This window comes from Sinohyriopsis cumingii, chromosome 10, assembly GCF_028554795.1.
Source record: "Sinohyriopsis cumingii isolate HCF-2022 chromosome 10, ASM2855479v2, whole genome shotgun sequence".
In the NCBI taxonomy this organism is placed as follows: domain Eukaryota; kingdom Metazoa; phylum Mollusca; class Bivalvia; order Unionida; family Unionidae; genus Sinohyriopsis; species Sinohyriopsis cumingii.
Genome location: NC_142970.1, coordinates 37,155,835 through 37,175,337, shown reverse-complemented (window position 1 = coordinate 37,175,337; position 19,503 = coordinate 37,155,835). Strand labels below are relative to the sequence as shown.

General features: G+C 34.2%; 1 protein-coding gene across 7 annotated transcripts in view; it reads left to right on the top strand.

Moving 5' to 3' along the window:
- Nucleotides 1-19,503, top strand: part of LOC149789882 (beta-alanyl-dopamine/carcinine hydrolase-like) — a 110,644-nt gene that overhangs the window by 16,953 nt on the left and 74,188 nt on the right. For 6 of the 7 annotated variants that reach the window (XM_089971943.1, XM_089971941.1, XM_089971939.1 and 3 more), the window contains exon 2: nt 764-2,273. The exons of the other annotated variant lie outside the window; for it this stretch is intronic. In XM_089971943.1, coding sequence (XP_089828069.1) covers nt 836-2,002 — 1,167 coding nt within the window. In that variant the 5' untranslated portion in view covers nt 764-835 and the 3' untranslated portion in view covers nt 2,003-2,273. Of the gene's footprint in view, nt 1-763; nt 2,274-19,503 lie in introns of those variants that run through there. 7 annotated transcript variants of the gene reach the window in all.

Here is a 19,503-nt window from a genome sequence, read left to right as displayed (position 1 = left end):
ATATCTCAATGGTATGTCGACCTGCAAGGAGAGGAAAAGAAGATTGACTTCTTAACAAAGGATCGATTTACTTTAAGTGTTTATGGATTACCTTGATAAATTTAGAGCTCACATATTACAAATGTGTGAGTCTGGATGGTATTTATTCACCTTATCTAGGTAGAGGGGCGAGTGGAGTATGATAATAATATATGTAAACGATCAGCTGCGTTTTAGTACACCAATTACGGAAATATACACGGACCTTTCGCATATCCGTCTTTGGAATTTGTGATTGAGATTTTAAAAAGTAAATAAAACAAATTGATTTAAGAAAATATTTAGTGGACTAGGAGAAATTACGGAACATATTTGGATCATTATAGCTGGGGAAAAACCACCCAACTGGTCTCACATAACCATGCTGACCAAGCCTGAGACTTAAACCATCGGCCTTTGAAATTATATCAATGATGGTAGAAAATGGCAGAATATCAGAAGGGAAATATCACATACATACATACATACATGCATGCATGCATATATGCATACATACATACGTACGTGCGTGCGTGCGTGCGTGCAAGCATACATACATACATACATGACTGTAAGGATGATAGTTTCAAAGTAATCGAGAGAAAAAAAATTAATGGTAAATCTGGCATGACTCCATTCACACCAAACTTTTTCTCTTTATGGTTTTATGTCTGACTGCTATAGACTTCTAAAGTATTCATATATGCAAGCTATGTAATTATTGCTTTCATTCGGGTTATTTCAGATAGTTGATGAAGAAGGCAATACCCAACGAAAGTACGTTCAGCAGTGTAAAGAAGATCCTAAAGAGTAGATTATGGCACACACGAATAATGCACAAAGACTTCCCGTGCTGTACACGCGAGGGACTTATTACGAGGTGGGTCACAACGTTGGGACAGTTTTCAGGGAGTGGATACATAAATATTTTAACTCCTCCCAAATTCCATCACATCTCCTCCCCTTTTATAATACCCACAAAGGGAGAGAAATCTTCGATGAATATCTAAAAGCATCAGAATGCAGCTTCCCCCAGTATGTTACGGAACTTCGAGGAATGTCAGACGGAAGTGGAATGCCATTTGAACACCTTTTCTTGCTGAACATTGCGAAGGAAACATACTTTCTTGATTTAATGGAAGCAGAACACAATCCTGAGCAGCACATCCACGGTTGTTCCTCTGTATATGTCAACACTCCTAACCTGAAAATTTTGGCTCAAAATGAAGACGTTGACGCGTTTGGTGTCCCTTACTTTTACATCATTAGCGCTCATATTATTGACCCGATGGCCCAGAAAGGAACTGTCACTTGTGAGGAGGAACATTTCACAGCACTTTCGTGTCCTGATATGTTGCCAGGTTTTACATTTGGGTTCAACAAGTACGGTCTTGCTTTTGCAATAAATGCGACTGTACCGATGAAAGCTAGCTTGGGCGGCACGCCCGCTGGTCTAATAACACGGGGACTTTTGTCTGCATCAAGTGTCGATGAAATGGTCCGAATAGCTCGTAATCAAGGATACGGGGCTTCTGATGGATTTAATGCAAACATAGCTTCAATGAATCACAAGGAAATGTGGTCATTAGAAGTAGGGCCTGGCAAATTTGAGAGTCCTTTGAAACTGACCACTATCCACGAACAAGTAGATCCAGACAAACCATGTCATTATTATCATTTCAACTCATATTATCATCTCAAAGACGTGGAGCAAAACTTTAATTTGCCATCTTCAAATGCACGTACAAAACGTGCAGGAGAGATGCCTCCACCTAGGACCCTCAAGGATATCAAAGCGGTGCTCGGAGACACGGAGAACAGCATGTATCCAATATACAGGTGTGCACGAGGCCCAGATCCCAGTTTGACGGGGAGCACGGTTGTGTTCGATATTTTAAAGAAAACCATGGAAGTTTACATTGAAAATCCTAAAAGCAACAATGCGCCACTTGTGAAACTTCCTCTAACCTTTCGTCGAAAATAAATTTGGAGTGAGGAGAGACATTACTAGACAGTGGGCCATTATACTACGTCTGGATTGAGAATGAATTTACAGATTAGAGATTCTTGATTTGACTTTTTGTTTTGATTTTACATGTATATACTATTTCAGGGAATATTTTCTCCTTTCACACGCACGGTGTCAGGAATTTTCTGTCTCTAACTTTATCGATAATTGTTACCACAATTACTGCACAACTGTTTTGTGTACTTCATATAAAAATAAAATAGTGGGTGTGTCCGTTCTTATTATATACCTTATGATTCGTATCCAATTATTAGTGTGAATTAAGAGAACAATGTTTCTTTAGGTCTGAATTTATGTTTCTTGCAATATTTGACTCTAGTTCTCTTTGGCACAATTCTGTTCTCATCGGCTGTTTTCTTCGTTTGGAAAAAGTGCCTCACCTGGTCCCACATGCCTACTGTATCTCAACTCTAAATAAGTTGTCGGCCCACATTTGCAAGATATATTTCTTGGAAACTAAATTAGAATTATCCTATGAAATCTTCGTATTTGATTATGAAAATTAATTAATAATTATCTTATTAAATCTTCACAGTTGTGTGTAAATTTCGATAGTCCAACGACAAAGTACTAATGTTTGGTTGTCATTACTAAACAAAACCCATAAACAACTTTAATAACTTCGTCTAAAAAGCAGTGAACAGACTTTGCTCAAAGCTGACAAATAATACAGTTTCACCATTATTAAAGGCTGTCAGTAATACAAAAAATATTTACCCAAATTTAACTGTAAAAACTTAAACACAAAAAAGACAAAACTGCTGAACTGGAACTTCAGGATAAAACGTCCTGACCCATAGATGTTTGAATATTGGACAAATGATGCTGATAATGCCTCTAATAAGGATGAAAATGCAAAATAATGGTGAAACCCCAAAACAGTTATTTCTATATCACATGTACTGAAGGGATCATGATGCCTTGGTGCAGTAAGGGGTTCCTGTAATAATGCAATTATAGGGGATTAGCTGGCCAGGACTTGTTGATAATGAAAGTAATATTTTAGTAAAAATGATCTTTTGAGAGACGATCGTAGCTGCAACTGAAAAAATAGAGACACTGTTTTATTAATGTAATTTCAGTTCCTTTGCAAGCTTGAGTATGGAAAGTTCATAACTGAAATAATGATATGTCTATGCTGATAAAAATAGGTTTGATCTTGAGAATTCAAGAAATTTAAAGTTATCAAAGTTTTAATATCATCGTGTTCCAAAGGTTTACTATAGGAGCTGAATTAATACCGACAGACGTAAAGAGCAGTAGAAGAAATTTCGACTGCACGCATCGACTAAACATGATTTCCGTTAGAGGGAAGCAGGGGATGTAACCTATGATTAAGACTATTTTGAATTGCTGGTTTAGGTTTATGCAGATTGTTTCTGATTGGAGAAATAAATAAACGTTTAGAAAGTATTTCCACCCACACCAAACAAAAGTCAATCACCTTTACAAAAGTCAATCACCTAAAATTAGTCTTTCCATATATTCCAGAACTGTTGTAATGCTTCAGTGAGCGTGTGTGTTGGATATTTAACGTACCTTTAACTATTTTTCAGTTATATCGCCACGAGGTCTGCAGTGTGGCAGTCTATAGCGATGTCTACCACTGGGGCATCATGCCTCAGACATGTAGCATCATGTCCCACCCAGTCACATTATTCTGACATCGGGCCGACCAATTCTAACACAAACCTCTTAATACTGAACGCCTAACTAGGAAGCCGTTAGTACCATTTTTAGAAGTCTTTGGTATAACTCGCCCGGGGTTCGAACCCGCGACCTCCCGCATCCGAGGCTAACGCTCAAACAACTAGGCCTCTGGAGCGGTCAATTCAATGTAAGAAAAATTTCCATGAAAAAAAGTTTAATATATATATATATATATATATATATATATATATATATATATATATATATATATATATATATATATATATATATATATATATATATATAATTTTGTTACGGGTCTCAAGGGAGATCAATTATATTTTACTAATTGAGCTATACTCTTTAAATAGGGACCGTGTTTACTACTACTACTACTATTACTACTGCTACTACTACTACTACTGCCACTACTACTACTACTACTAATAATAATAATAATAATAATATTATTATTATTATTATTATTATTATTATTATTATTATTATTATTATAGTTTTTAATTGTAAGCAAACTAAAGACCCAACGTCTTATCCTACTAACACACTTCCAGATTTAGTTACTAACAGCAATGAACCCCATATCAGAAATTGGGTAGTCTATCCAGATCGATATGATTGTGTTGAAAGATCCAGGGGACACATGCTGTGTAACTGGGGTGAGACCACTAAATAGTATCCTATATGTTACCTACATACATTTTTCCAAGCTAAACTCAAACCAACATTCCAAAGACATTTATATTTCTAGGCCTTGCAGTGCCATTTTAGTACATTAACACACACTACAACTTATCAGGTGTTATCCTGCATTTTTTTAATGACGTTGAAAAATTTAATGGGGTCAGGATTTCATTTCCGGTTCAAAGAAAACATTTTTCTTAACCATATTTCATACTTACTTTACCTGTGCGCTTCTGCCATACTGCTTTCACAACCATAACATAATTTATCTCAAAATAAAGAATAACTATTTCACCATCTTCCCCATGAAAACTAGTCCCTGTTTTAAATATATCACAGCGCAAGATACGGCCAAACAAAACCTCAACAAAAAAACCCAACAAATTTCACTTTTTCAAATGATTTTTTATTATCCCCATAATAGGTTGACCGATGGGTCGGAGAACACATCCCAAGGTCACCTTACAATCAAAACATTTCTGGTTATTAGTTAATCTAGGGACAATAAATAATACACAACATAGAAAAACACACACACGCGCGCATGCACGCATGAATATTCAACGCAATCTCTTTTAACAGAAATTAGACACAAGTAACACTGTATAGGTGATACAGACTTCGCAATATTACAGTATTACTTCCTGTTTTCCCCACTGCACAAATTACAAGTTCATGGTTGATCCCCTTTTTTATATAAATTGGTCCTCTCTTTTGTTTAACTTAGCAGCATATTTTGGAATGTTCTTATGCGCTTCAACTGTTTGCTACAAAAACATAAAGGAAAGGATTTTACATGTTGAATCTGCAAGTGTAAATATAATATTTAGCCAAAATAAGCAAGACATTACACAAAATGTCCAATTGGTCACTTCCTAAAAAAGAAATTATTTTCTGGAAAAATGGACAATATTTGGACAACAAGGTGCAAAAGTTTAGTAAAAGAGTACGAAACCGTTGAAGTGATATGCAGTTGTAGAAAAGAGGTTCAATACTTTCGTTCTCACTCTTACAGAAAGTGCATTTGCTGTTATCTATCATGTTAATTCTTTACAAGAAGGTATTAGTGACAAATATTATATTAATTAATCTAAATTTACAAGAGATCAACATTGTATCCTTAGTACATAGTTTCGCCCGGCTATAAATCTTGGACCAATTTTCACTACTTACCATTTTTATTTAATAATTGTATTCACGTTTCATACTTAGTAGTATGTTGCCGCTCTATCCTTTTTAAAAATCTTTCTAAACAAACTTCAGTGAGTTTTGTTTATATAAGTTCATTATTTTATCCTCCTGCTTATCAAATTTGTTGTGAGCCAAATGGTTTTTGATTGATCTTTCCTAGATTTTGGCATTTTGGATGCTAATGAAAAGTATTTCAAAAAGTTGTATCATCCAGTTTTTTGTTTGATCATTTGACTGCGATCATCAACTAATCTTTCCATGATTTGTATTCATGGAACTTTCTAGGTGGAACAAAATTTAAAAAACGTAGGTATAAATACTCATTTGTGTATTCTCTTTCGACTTCAATTCTGTTAAAATTACATCTCTCCATAAACTGTTTTTAATGAGCTTACAAATTTCTTCAAATGTCCTCCTCCCTATATTCCAAATATCCTTCATATTTATGAATATAGTTGTATTGAACAGGTTGTGCAACGCTCCATCTTTGTTTTCCCAGTAATATTTTAACCAGTCTTATCTTAATATACCTAATGAACGAATAACTGTGTATCTTATTTAATCCTCCTTCATTCTCCTGGGCTACTAGCATATCACGTTTAATTCTCTCTACTTTTCTACCCCACACAAACATAAATAAGGTATTTTTTAGTTCTGTTTCAGTTTGTGCTGATGGATTTGGAAGTGCTAAAAAAGATGTAGGAGTATGGGCAGAACAAGGGTTTTCACAACAATAACTTTACCTGCTAATGAAAGATGTATTTGACTCCAGCTTGCCAGAATTCGTTTTGCCTTTATTAGTTTCTTATATGTAATTATTTTCCACCATTTGTTGTAAGTGTAGAGAAAATCGATGCCAAGAAGTGTAAAGTTGGAAGAAATCCAGTTTAGTTCCATATCGGGACATAATCTTTCATTAGAAAATTTCTTGTTTCCAATGCAAAATAGCATTTGTTTTTGTTATGTTACATTTAAGTCCAGATAATATAAAAAGGTCTTGCAAGATATTCATAGTTGCTGGAAGAAAATGTTGAGATCCGTCGAGGAGAATAAAAGCGTTATCAGCATACTGACCTAATTTATACTCACTGACATCAAAGACGAGACCCCGTACAAAAGCATTCTGCTTTAAATTTATAGCTAAAATCTCAAACCGATAATAGACAAATAAGGCGGAAGAGGATCCCGTTGACGACGTCCTCGTTCAAGACGAAAAAATGACGACTTATTTCCATTATTTATAACACAATTTATTTTTAGAGCTATTGCAATACAGTTTAAACCACTGTCAAACAGAATCACCAAAATTAAAAGATTGTAAAACTTTTTCCATACAGCTCCAGTTAATTAAGTAGAAGGCTTTTTCGAAGTATATTAACAATAATAAACTGTATCTATCTTCATTCTCTAGTTGATTCATAATATCGTATCATAGCCTGGTATTTTCTCCAGGGAATTTACCTCTCATAAATCCCTTGTGAGTATCACTGAATATTGAAGGAAGAACTTTTTTAACCTTAGCTGCAATAGCTCCCGAAGCTATGTTATAGTCAATATTTAGGAGTGATATAGGTCTCCAATTTTTTAAAATATCTTCTGTCTTCTTTATCTTCTTTTGGTAGACATGTGATGGATCCTTGAGTCTGAACATCTGAACGTTTTCCTATAGTATATCCATTATTTGCTGATCTGCACAGAAATCCTCCAATAGTCTTCCAAAAGAACTTACAGAAATCTATCGTAAATCCATCCGAGCCGAGACTTTCCCTATTTTCCATCCGTTTTAGAGACATGCTGTATTCACTAATTCTAGGTGGACCCTCGCCTGATTCTCGTTTCGCTTGACTAAGTTTAATATTGTGATTCCAAAATCTAATTTGAGTTTCTTGAATATCATTAGCATCAAGCTGAGCAGTTTTGCTTTTGTGTAGTTCCAAATGGAGCTCTTTTGAGGCTTCTGTCACAGAATAAGGCAAGAAATAACTTGGTTTTGCCATAGAACGATTTGACCATTTTTCGTTGTACATGCGTACAACGTTACCTAAGGTGAATAATTGTTTTCCCTGGTAAGTGACTGTACTAGCATGTATCTCGTCGAAAATTACTTGCGGTGTGAGACACTAATAGCACGGTATACACGGGTATTTTACCCTGAATATTACTCACTCTGCTATGGATTTAAGGTAGGTTTCATTTCTAACCGACACTAGGTCGTTTTGGATCTTGTCAAGGATTGAACCTCCTCCATTGTGTTCTCCAGCCATAGGGGAAAGTGTTAAATTTATATTTTATTTGATATGTGAAGCTTATTCAGATTTTAATGTCATATCCTATAATGATGCATTTACTCCTACGCAGATCTGAAACGTGGTGAACTTTGAATTACAAGTTGCTAGAGTTTAATTTATTAGCATATTATCTAAAGATTTTTCAGAACCCATTATTATGACCAGTTTGGTTTTATTGTAGCTGTTTAGGGCTGACGGTAACTGTTTAGGGCTGACTGTAGCTGTTTAGGGCTGCGTGCTCTCTGTACGTGTGTATACATGTCTGTACACGCGGTGGAGCCACGAATGTAAGCGTAGCCAATACAAGGGTGCTGTATGATGTTGGTACGTATGTGTGTATACGTATGTCTCTGTACATGTGGTGGATCCGTGAAGGGTGTGAGCGGCCGATAAAGTGGGCCAACTCAAGGATTCGGTGAAACGGTGGTGTTCATCAGTTTATGAATCGTACGACTGTACAAGTGTCAAGAGTCGTATGTTTGTTCCAACTGATGTTTCAATTGAGTACATTTTCAATTATATTAGATTATTTTGAATCTTATTTGTATTCCAGGAGATTATGTGAATCTCACTTACACTGCATGTTATAGGAGATTATGTGAATCTCACTTACACTGCATGTTATAGGAGATTATATGAATCTCACTTACACTGCATGTTATAGGAGATTATGTGAATCTCACTTACACTGCATAATATTATTTGAAACATATTTGAATCCCTTGAGATTATTTGAATCTTAATCGTATTCCATACGTGATATTGTGTGGATCTCTCTTACATTGCATAATATTATTTGAAACATATTTGAATTCCTTTAGATTATTTGATTCTTAATCGTATTCCATACGTGAGATCATGTGAATCACTCTTACATTGCATAATATTATTTGAAACGTATTTGCAGTCCATGAGGTTATTTGAATCTCACTTTCCATACGTAACATTACATGAATAATATTTTCGTTTTTCAATTTGTGAATGTTCGTGTAGAGTGACTGGATCAGTATGTTGAGAACGTGGGTAAAAGCATTGTATTTATAATATATATACGTTTTTATTAATTCTTTTCATAAATTTCCATCGTCCATCACATTGTGTTTGCGTTATTCATTTAATCCAAAACCCACTCGGTTTTAATTTTGTTACAGCTTCTAAGATATATCTTTGGTCTGATATATATTTGTCCCATCTAAAATTATTTCCTTTATTTGTCTTATTGACATAATTTTTTTTTTCAAGATGTAAAAGAGTTCGTGATTTTTTTTCTCCCCACTCGTACTATTTGAGCTTTGGATCTTAATATAACACCTATGTATTTTGTCTTAGATTTTTCTACTTCTGCTTTTTTTTCTTAATTTTCCAGAGCTTTCCCATGTGTAACAATCCCCTGTGAATGTCTAATATTTCCTGTTCAATTTTCTTTAATTTATCCCGTTTCTCCTCTATTTTTTCTAATATAATAATCAATAGTTTCGATCTTATTTTCATTGTCAAAATTCCAAAGAATATTTGATCATTAAAGGAAAGAAAAACATGAGGAGAGTCTACTTTATTTCTCCCTACGTAATATTCATTTACAGTGTCAGCTATAAACCTTTTGACCAAGTCTATATAATTATCATCCCTCAACAATTGAGCATTACATTTATAATATCCTTTTCCCCTTGGACACTTTGTTTTGGAATTTCTCAGGGGTCAGTTAATTCCAGTTCGCTTTTCAGGTCTTGGATTGCTGCTCGAGACGGTTCATGTTTGTCGTGTAAAATATTATAAGTATCCAAATATAGGTCTTGAACATTATTCCAATCTCCCCACATTAATTGACGAGTTCTCAAATACTAAATTATCTTCCTTTAGGGTTATCATCGTTATACCCATTGAAATTTACGAGAGTTATTCTAATTCCAATGATTGTAATATCTAGCATGATAAATCTCCCTTGACTGTCAAATCTTTCTCTATGAATCACAAATTCAAAAGAATTTCTAAAGAATATTCAGACTACAGCACTATTTAATAGTACAGTGACTAAATGTACATTTTTTATCCTCATTCATTAGTCTTTGTACAATGAGTTAATTGCATGCATACAATAGATTCATTATTCTGTTTTACTCATTGGAAAATATCTCTTCGTTTGACTACTAAACCTTGCAGGCCTCGTAGATAAAACTTATGTTATTCATAAATCACCAAAACCTTTACCTGTACATATTCTTGTACAGCAATATATAAAATAGGTATCACCTGGAATTTATCATACGCAAGGTACTCACACTTAACACAAAATACAAACACCCATCGTAACCTCTAAATTTATATAGCACTTCTTGGCTCCACTCTCAGCTGGAAACATTTTAGTGTGATCTGATCCCTGTCAAAGGCACGAAATGCAAACATTTACACTAATAACACATATAACAATACATTGCCAGAGAATTAATACGGAAACAATTTTTCAATAAAGTCGATTCATACATTCTTCAATTACAGGCCTCACTGTCAGCTTACCCAATAACAAGAAACGACTGTTTCAATGTCGACTACCCACAAATTGCAATGGAAAGAAAACCGTTGAAGGTTTTCATCCCAAATAAGATTATATATTTAATCCAATTTCAAATATAAAACCAGGCCTAGTTGCCAAATGTTTAACAAAATGTAAAAATGGGGTTCATTTACACATTTCAGAAAAAACCACGATTCTCCTACACAACTGCAAATTAAAAGCTGGACTTTTGTCGCCACCGCCCCCCCCCCCCCCGATACTTGGACCCCTCATGATTGCTGATTATTGACTTCATTCATCGGTATCGTCATTGATAACTGAATATAGATTATATCACGACTCTATGGTCATAAACAAAGTAACAGATAAGAGCGAAAACCACCAATATTGTAAAATTCAACACATAATTTATTTCCCTAGAATAAAAAGTTAAAATGTAAAAAAAGAACTAGCAATATTTCGAATTAAATCCGAAGTAATCATAGAATTACTAATACAAGTAAAGTTCTGCGTTATCTTCAGAAGTATTCAAAAATAATGTACCAAGAGTCTTTCGTTGAATCATCGTAATATAATCAAAGGTTTTCTTATCCGAATGCACAATACTTCCGAGTTAATGTCTCTTTCTCTTTATAGAGACCTTTGTATATTAAAGAATAATAAACAAATTCACCCAAATCAAAATCTGAATACAACAGTATGTTTTCTTCCCAGATGCAGGAATAAATACTTTTCCCAGTAAACAGTATTTATATAAAAACAAAACTATAACACTGGGCGAAAAGTTTATTTCTATAAATTTCTTAGTGATAATGACAATGTATGTTACTACAATTATAATACAGAACATGGTAAACAGAATGTCCTTCACTCAGACCGAAATGAGTATGTTCACTGCTAGTGATCAATACATGTACAAAACATATTAGCTATGTATTGATTGTTTACAGATTTGAAGAGCCAATGATTCTTGTTAAATGAACAATGAACTTGATTTTGGACAAAGTCAGCTAGAAAAAAACAATTTTACATAACCCATGGCATATAAGAAATAAACAATAAGAAACAATGCAAATTAAATGTACATAACAATATATCAAGAGTTTCAAACTTAATTACAAAACTGTTCCAAACATATGTAAGTTTGTTCCTAGCCTTTCAAAATTCTGGTCCGAAGCCATTCACTAGCAGGTAATGTTTTTTCTGTTACATGAAAGATGCAAAACATTCAAACCCTAAACGCTGAAGAAGAGATGTGTCCCATATAACATATTTGTGAAGATTTTCAACGACCAAACCACTAAAACAAATACATAGTTAAAGGCATCTTCCCACTGGCCTGTCGGGAATATATGGACGAAACATCCACAACCGGACAACAATCTGATAGCAGTACTTAACTATTTACATTTACCTGACAGGATATGGGCAATCAAAATATATCCGCTTTGACTTTTCTATTATAATCTGGGCAAAGTAGTATAGATTAGTAAATTATTTCTTTTCACATAAACGTCACCGAATGATAACACCAACTCAGCTTTCACAATAAATGCATATAACAGCATATAACAAATTTTACCTTTCGTATATATATAAATATCAAATCGCGAATACTACCATTGGGACACCAAAGAATGAAATTCATCTATTGGGAACATGCCCTTAACAGCGTATATATGTATATATGTGAATTTTCTCATGTAAGTAATAATATAGTCTCTATAAGCAATGCATAAAAGAGCAAAAACAAGCTTTGAAAAATATAATTATTTTTTTCCCTGGAAAAATACTGTAAAAATGATAATAAAAAAAAATATGAACTTGCGATTTTAAGAATCAAATCCAAAAATAATCCAAGAATAATCCACGAATAAAATATTAGAGGTCCTGATAGTAAAATGTTCTAATGATTTCAAGTTCGTGTCCCGACGTAGAATCAAAGATGGAAGACGATGACGTATGCTGTAAACTGTAGTGTGGTTGAAGTCTTCAGTTCCTTGTAGAAACAAGAAATATCACTCCTGTTTTGTAAATCCGAATAAATTTTTATAAGAGCACACGTATTTTTTCCAGAAAAAATGAATTAATCTTTTTGTATCCAAAATGATTTGAAATAACTCCAAACGAAACAACAGACTCTTTCCAGTGTAAGAGCCTAGCTGAGAAAATTTCTCCAAAACAAAAGGTTATATTGTATTCTAAAACGCAGTTTCAAAAATCCCCAAGTTGCGAAATCAAAAAAGGGGGTCACGTGATCGTGTTTATATCACGTACGCCTAACTTGATCCTGGCGAAAACCAAACATTTTACTGTAAGAAATAAACTTTAAAAAAGTGTTTACATCTAAATCCCGTAGTCATGACTTCGACAACTACCAATCATATTAAAATAAAAATATGAACTTATTTACGTGGCTGCTACTAATTTTGAATCAAGGTCAGGATCTAGGTCAACATTTGGTGTATTTTAAAATTAACAGTCAAGAGTCAAACTATTTTCTGGAAAAAGTATGAATTCCTAGCAAACATTTTGACATATAATGAATTTTTAAAAAAATAAGATTTTAAAACTTACAAACAACTAAATTAGATCCAATTAAATCAAATATGCATAACAATTATAAAAATATAATTGTCTCCTCCCAAATTTGTCTCCAAAAAGTCCATTTTTCATGACAAATATCCAACTTTTACGACCTTTTTATCATTCGATGACAAATGTAGCCTTTGTGAGACATATATAATATTATCAAACCTATCTCCGACACAAGTTCCTTTAAACTTCAACTGTTGTGAGACATACGTATTTTCGTACGAAATCTACCTTTGACACAAGTTCCTTTACACTTCAACTGTTGTGCTTTTCTATATATAAGAGGTTATTTCCGTGACCAATGATATTACATAGAAGTGGGACACGTGACCAATGATATTACATACTTGTAGGACATGTGACCAATGATTATTACCTAGAAGTGAGACATGTGACCAGTGATATTACTTAGAAGTGGGACACGTTTGGCTAACACTTAGTGTTACCACTCTTTGGCCTTAAAATAAGTTGTTGTTGTTGTGGAGTTTAACGCCATTTTTCAGTACACGATTGGCTATACATGGCGGCCAGTATTAAAGGTGGAGGAAGAACCCGGGAAAACCACAGGAACTACCGACCCACTAGAAGCTACTGTCAAGCCTTCTTACATACCCACATTAACCTAATCCTAGACTCGAACCCACGCAGACAGAGGTGAGATGGCATTGATCCGTAACGGAGAGCGCTTTAGACCACTCGGCCACTCGGGGCCCCCCTTAAAATAAGTAACAAGCGAACACCCACAAATGTGGCCATCAATAACATGTTGTTTATTTCCTAAATCACAAATTGAAAGAATTTTAAAAAATCGTAAATAGTTATAAATGGTATCAATTCCAAAAGCATCGACTAATCTGAATGAGTTCCAAAGGTATTCCGAATGATGGTCTTTATTGTAATGATGTATCATCAGTACGGAAGAATCTTGTGATATAATCCAAATCGTCTTTAAATGTATTCACGGTAATTATGCAACAGTTATAATTATCCACATGTATATTTCAAGCACTGTAATTTCAAGGAATAAGTGCATTAAATAAATGAAATACTCTAAGACTGGTGGTACTCTTAAGAATACCTAATTCTACGCAATATGTGTGTTATATACACTACTGAAATACAATACAGAATGCAGTACGAAGTTTAAATGAATCATATGGCATTTCAAAATCACTCTATCAGTAAACAAGAATTACACTGACCGATCAGAATGTTAGGTCAGCATAGCCTTCCACTAGAACCCATATCCTTCACGGATAACGTGATGTTTACCTGTACTAATAGGACGATTCATCTTTGGAATTTTATGAATGAATTTACGCGCTTGATACATGACTCAACTTTAAAGTGCAAACAACGATAATAGAATATTACTACTTCTGCAAAAACTATCATGTAAATAATACACATAATATAGATATATATAACAACAGAAAAACAAAACTGCTGTAGTTCCTTCCCATAACAGTACCGGTTACCTACAGACCAGAATCAATACTCCCAGTACATATCCCTGCTAGTTTGGCCGGTCATTAACATAGATATTAAGATCTCGTCAATTGGAGAGATTAGTATGGTTGTGTGTGCTATCTACATTATCGGGTCCAAATTATGGAATGTCATTCCTATTGAAACTAAAAACCCGATGTACAAATGCTAAATTCAGATCCTTGTATCACGAGCATACCCTGATTCGCCTCTAATAATACGCTGACCTACACTCCAGATTAAATTCATACGTATAAAATGCATGTAATTTGTATAGGAATTTGTATTGAGACCTTATGTCTCCATCCACGGCCGGAAGTCACATAATATATACAACGGTTTTGAGTTGTGACATTTGTGTCAAGGACATAGCGTGGGTGAGAGTACCCAAAAGTCGTGCCAAGGATGACATGTTTGGAATATGCAGTGGAAAGCGTGGGGATTCTCAATGGAGATCATTTGTTTCGTGTGCTTGTTGTTTAATGTTAACGTTTTTGTTGTTGTGAACCTTTTCTGACTGGAATGTTTCTCCATCGCACCATTAACGGATCGTCAGGTAAAAATGTTTGCTGAACCATGGGTGGAAAGTATGATCATATACGCTATAAATCTATCTTCTCAGTTGTGCTGGTGTTACATGGCATCCCATCTACATACCGTCCAAATTCACCTCATCTAGATCATTCACGCCTCCATAACAACTTTAGAGCGAGGATTCATCCGTGGGTAAAACTTTCCTCTTGTAGACAGACCCTCGCTCTCCCATCGAAACACACACTCGCTTGTATTTTTCAATGGTATAATAATAATAATAATAATAATGTGGATTTAGTACAACTCTACGCGCCTTATAATATTAGATAATGCATTAAGCATATGCAACGACTAGATTACACAACTAAACACCATGACATTACAAAACAAAACATGCTGACAATAATTAGGTCAGTAAACATATCGAGTACTTTGGTATGGAACCCCATACAGAGGACATTTGTTCTAAATATCCTCAAGTGAAAAAGATGCAGTTTCTAGAAGCCACTTGATAGCAAACAGTGACGTCGAGGAATGCATTCTAGGATTAATGCCTTAGAATATTAAATTTAACAATGCAATCGAGGACGCACACGTTTAGACAAGTGAAACTAACTATTGACCAAAATATGAAAAATGTAGGCAATGTGACATCGTGGACAATTAGGTATCCCATTATTTTGTAAAATAAAAATGAAGATAGTATTACTAGGCCATGGATGAATGGTTCAGACTCAGAAGGTTAGTGCACTCACATGCATATTTAAGTAATTTTTTTCCTTCATCCGATACAGGTCCTTAACGCTAAAAAAATCAAAGGATGACCGCATCATGATTATTCCCTCTCTAGGTAAATACTTCATATGTTAGTTTGTTATAGTTTATCCATACCGCAAGGTGGCAGTCCGGTGGTTCCATACGTTTCACACACGTGCTTAGACAAAAGCAAATCACTGAATTTGTACAACCAAAATCATGTATCAAAAAATCTATTGTGCTATTGTAACTATTTGTTAATGGACAATATCAAGAACCAACATGACTCCAACCTATTCCACAAAATATGAAACCAAATAATTTTTGAAACCCCTAGCTGATTTCCTTTTCTCATTATATGGAGTTTGTTTAATTTGGATTGTATTATTTGTTTCATGATATATATATATATCACTTATCAAGCTTGTTTGTTTATATCCATACTAAGTATTTAACGCACGCTTGTACACTGATGGTCTGTCTTATGCTTAAAACGAAAGACAAAATAATTGTCAACAACAAGAAAATTGTTGACGATGGTCCATCTTAGATAATGAAAACGTTTTTAAGTAGAACTTACCATCAATACAAACTAAGGACGCACGTAGCTATTTGACAAAAGCACCGAGATTGTGGACAATGGCATATCATGGTTAACGAATAGATGTTTACACAGATAGAATTAAGTATCCATGCAAACTAAGGACAAATAATATTTGGACAAAAGCACGGTGATTATAGACATTGATACATCATGTCCAATGAGCTCTTGTTTCCACAATAGTCTGAAGTACCAATAAAACTAAGGAAGCACAATAATGTTGGAAAATGACAAAGAAGACAAGCTTTAGATGCCGTACATGAACAGGCTAAATTAGGATGGTTAATACACTCAGATGTTAAGATATCGCAATATGTCACTCAAAACCTAACACACGCCGATACATGTTGAATATTTAAAATATTTTAACTAAATCAACCTAGGTAAGAATGAACATAAGATACCTTTAGTTTATTTGTGTTATGTCAGTGAGTAGGGGGTCGAAATGAAAGCCCTATCTATAGATCAGATGTGGTTTGTTTTGTAACTTTGGACACATCTTTAACTCTTTTCCAGAATCATAAATGATGACATTATGAGTTAATGCAAACATTGCTACCTGCTACTTCTTACAGCAGGTTTTGTATCTCTGTCTTAATATATACGGGTGCATAAATCATGTATCAAAGTGTATATTGTAAAAGTTCATGCTTGTTTAAACGTACATTATTAACTTATTCCACAAAATATGATATCTCAAGCTGATTCCTTTTTATAATTTTTTAGTATTTATTTGAACAGTATTAATCTTCGATAATATTAATCTTCGATAATATTTACTCAAATTGACGCTTCTTCTACTCTACCTGAAATATTAGATGAGCATATTTATAATACAATACAACACATTTATTTGGATTTTCGTTCCACCGGTTCATAATACACATTAAACAGTATAATATAACGTTGGAACAGAGTACATAAAAACAACCAGTAATATAACTACAAATATATATATATTAGATCATAGCACATGTCATACAATTTCACTTCTTGTGAAAGCACGTTACAGAAAAGCATCTAGTCTAGTCTTGGTGCTAAGCTTAACAACTGGACATTAGATTAACTAAATGAATGTATGATCCGTTATTAGTCTGTCTCTTATGTTAATACGTTTCTCTGAGATTCTCCTGTTCTCTTTCTGCTAATACAAATGGTCGTCTTGTATAAATATGAAACCATTCTTTTGGTAATATGGGCAGATTCTATCACATACATCCAAGCCACGAAACCGACAAGTCTTTTATCGCTAAATTATGACTGGAACATATATCTTCAAGAATACTTTTTCTAAATCAAAATAGAAATGTTATTGATAATATCTGCCTGGGGTTTAACAAAGATTTCAAACATTGTAACTTCATCGCGTTGAATCCATGCCTTGATTACGTCATTTTTGCATGTTTATAATCTTTAACTGTTCATTGAAATATCATTATGAGCAAATTAATATCTCCAACACTCCATAGGAAACCAAACCCATATGGATACAGGAATTGTTTTATGTGTATTGCATATATAATACGATTATCATGTTCATCAATATGCCTTAACAATATGTAACAATTTTAGGAATATTTGTTTTGATTGGTATGTAAACGAAACCGTTTATAATATGCAGGGCGGACAAGAGTTGGGTGGCAACCGGGGATATATCTCCGGGGCCCCGGGCCCTTAAGGGGTTTCGGGCGAACAACACTTTTTAATGTTATTAAAGAAAAAATTTGTTTGAATAAGAACTAGGAGAGGCCAGGGTGTTTCTTACCCCCGGGCCCGTGATCCCTCTCTACGGTCCTGATAATACGTAATACATAGTGGGTATTTTTCCACATTATCTAACTACATGAGCAATATTCGTTGAGGATGAAAGATTACGGTACCATAGACAACATTTGTGTTGTACCTTTTCTATTTCTATTACTTCCAAATATTTGCAGCCCCATGCTCCTTAAAATTGGCTTAACCATGCTCTCAAAACGATTGTCAACACTACTAAGGCATTCAACTTTATGCTGACACCGATACTTATTGCCGTGCCAACACTATTCAGTTTCGATATTTGTATTCTTGATTTATCCCGTCAGAAGACATCATATACAAATATAATTACTCTGTAAGTAACCACAGAAAAATGCTACAACAATTGGTAAAATTATTTGTATGCTTTCGAACCGGGAAATTTCTGTTTAAAGGATCATTTATATATTTGATTTTGGCATAACCTTCCTCGGTGCATTTACAATCACTGTATACATATTGCATCATTTGGGTTAGTGGCCTACATTACTGACAACGAACTTAGATTATAATAATGTTCATTGTGCGGACACTTTCTTTGAAATTTTGCACCATCATTTCCCTCTCTCTCTCTCTCTCTCTCTCTCTCTCGTATTCCTTGCGTTCGTCATCCATGGGCTTCCATATCTATAGGGCTTCTTGTGACTATTTATTAAAATGGCACTCAAAAGGAATTTAAATATTTGCTTTATTGCAAATTAACAAGCATAAAGCAAACAAATTATCCTAGACGTGATTTTAAAGGAAAAGGATTCTGACAACCGAATTTATCGAACAGCTCTGGCACAGATGGCGTTCTATATGGGATGCGCCATATCGTAAGTACAGACGTAATGGTTGTGTTAAGACATGTAGACTCAAACTGGTACTATATAATCTGTATTAAAAAGTAGCTACAATTGTAGCATGTTTCGCCACATCAGTTTGTATTATATGTTCATGTAAGTATGAAGATTAAAAATTGCTTGCATACATGATCGTCTTGAATTTTCAATTTTGCAACTTTCCTTTCTTTTTTTTGCCTGAATCCGTCCCAGGTCGTGTAGGAAAAATTAAAGCTGAACGTGGCAGACACGTGTGCCTGGTGGAGAAAGTAATATTCTCTTACTTCCTCTGCAATCACTATCAGACGACTAAAACGATTACCTTTCCTAAAAACCATATTTGCCATAGTTTATACGTCGTATTACATATGATTAGGACTTGTACATCGTATTACATATATTTAAGTCTGCATATCGCATTACATATATTTAGGTTTGTACATGGTATTACATATATTTAGGCCTTGTACATAATATTACATATATTTAAAACTTTTACATTAAAATTTTATATATAT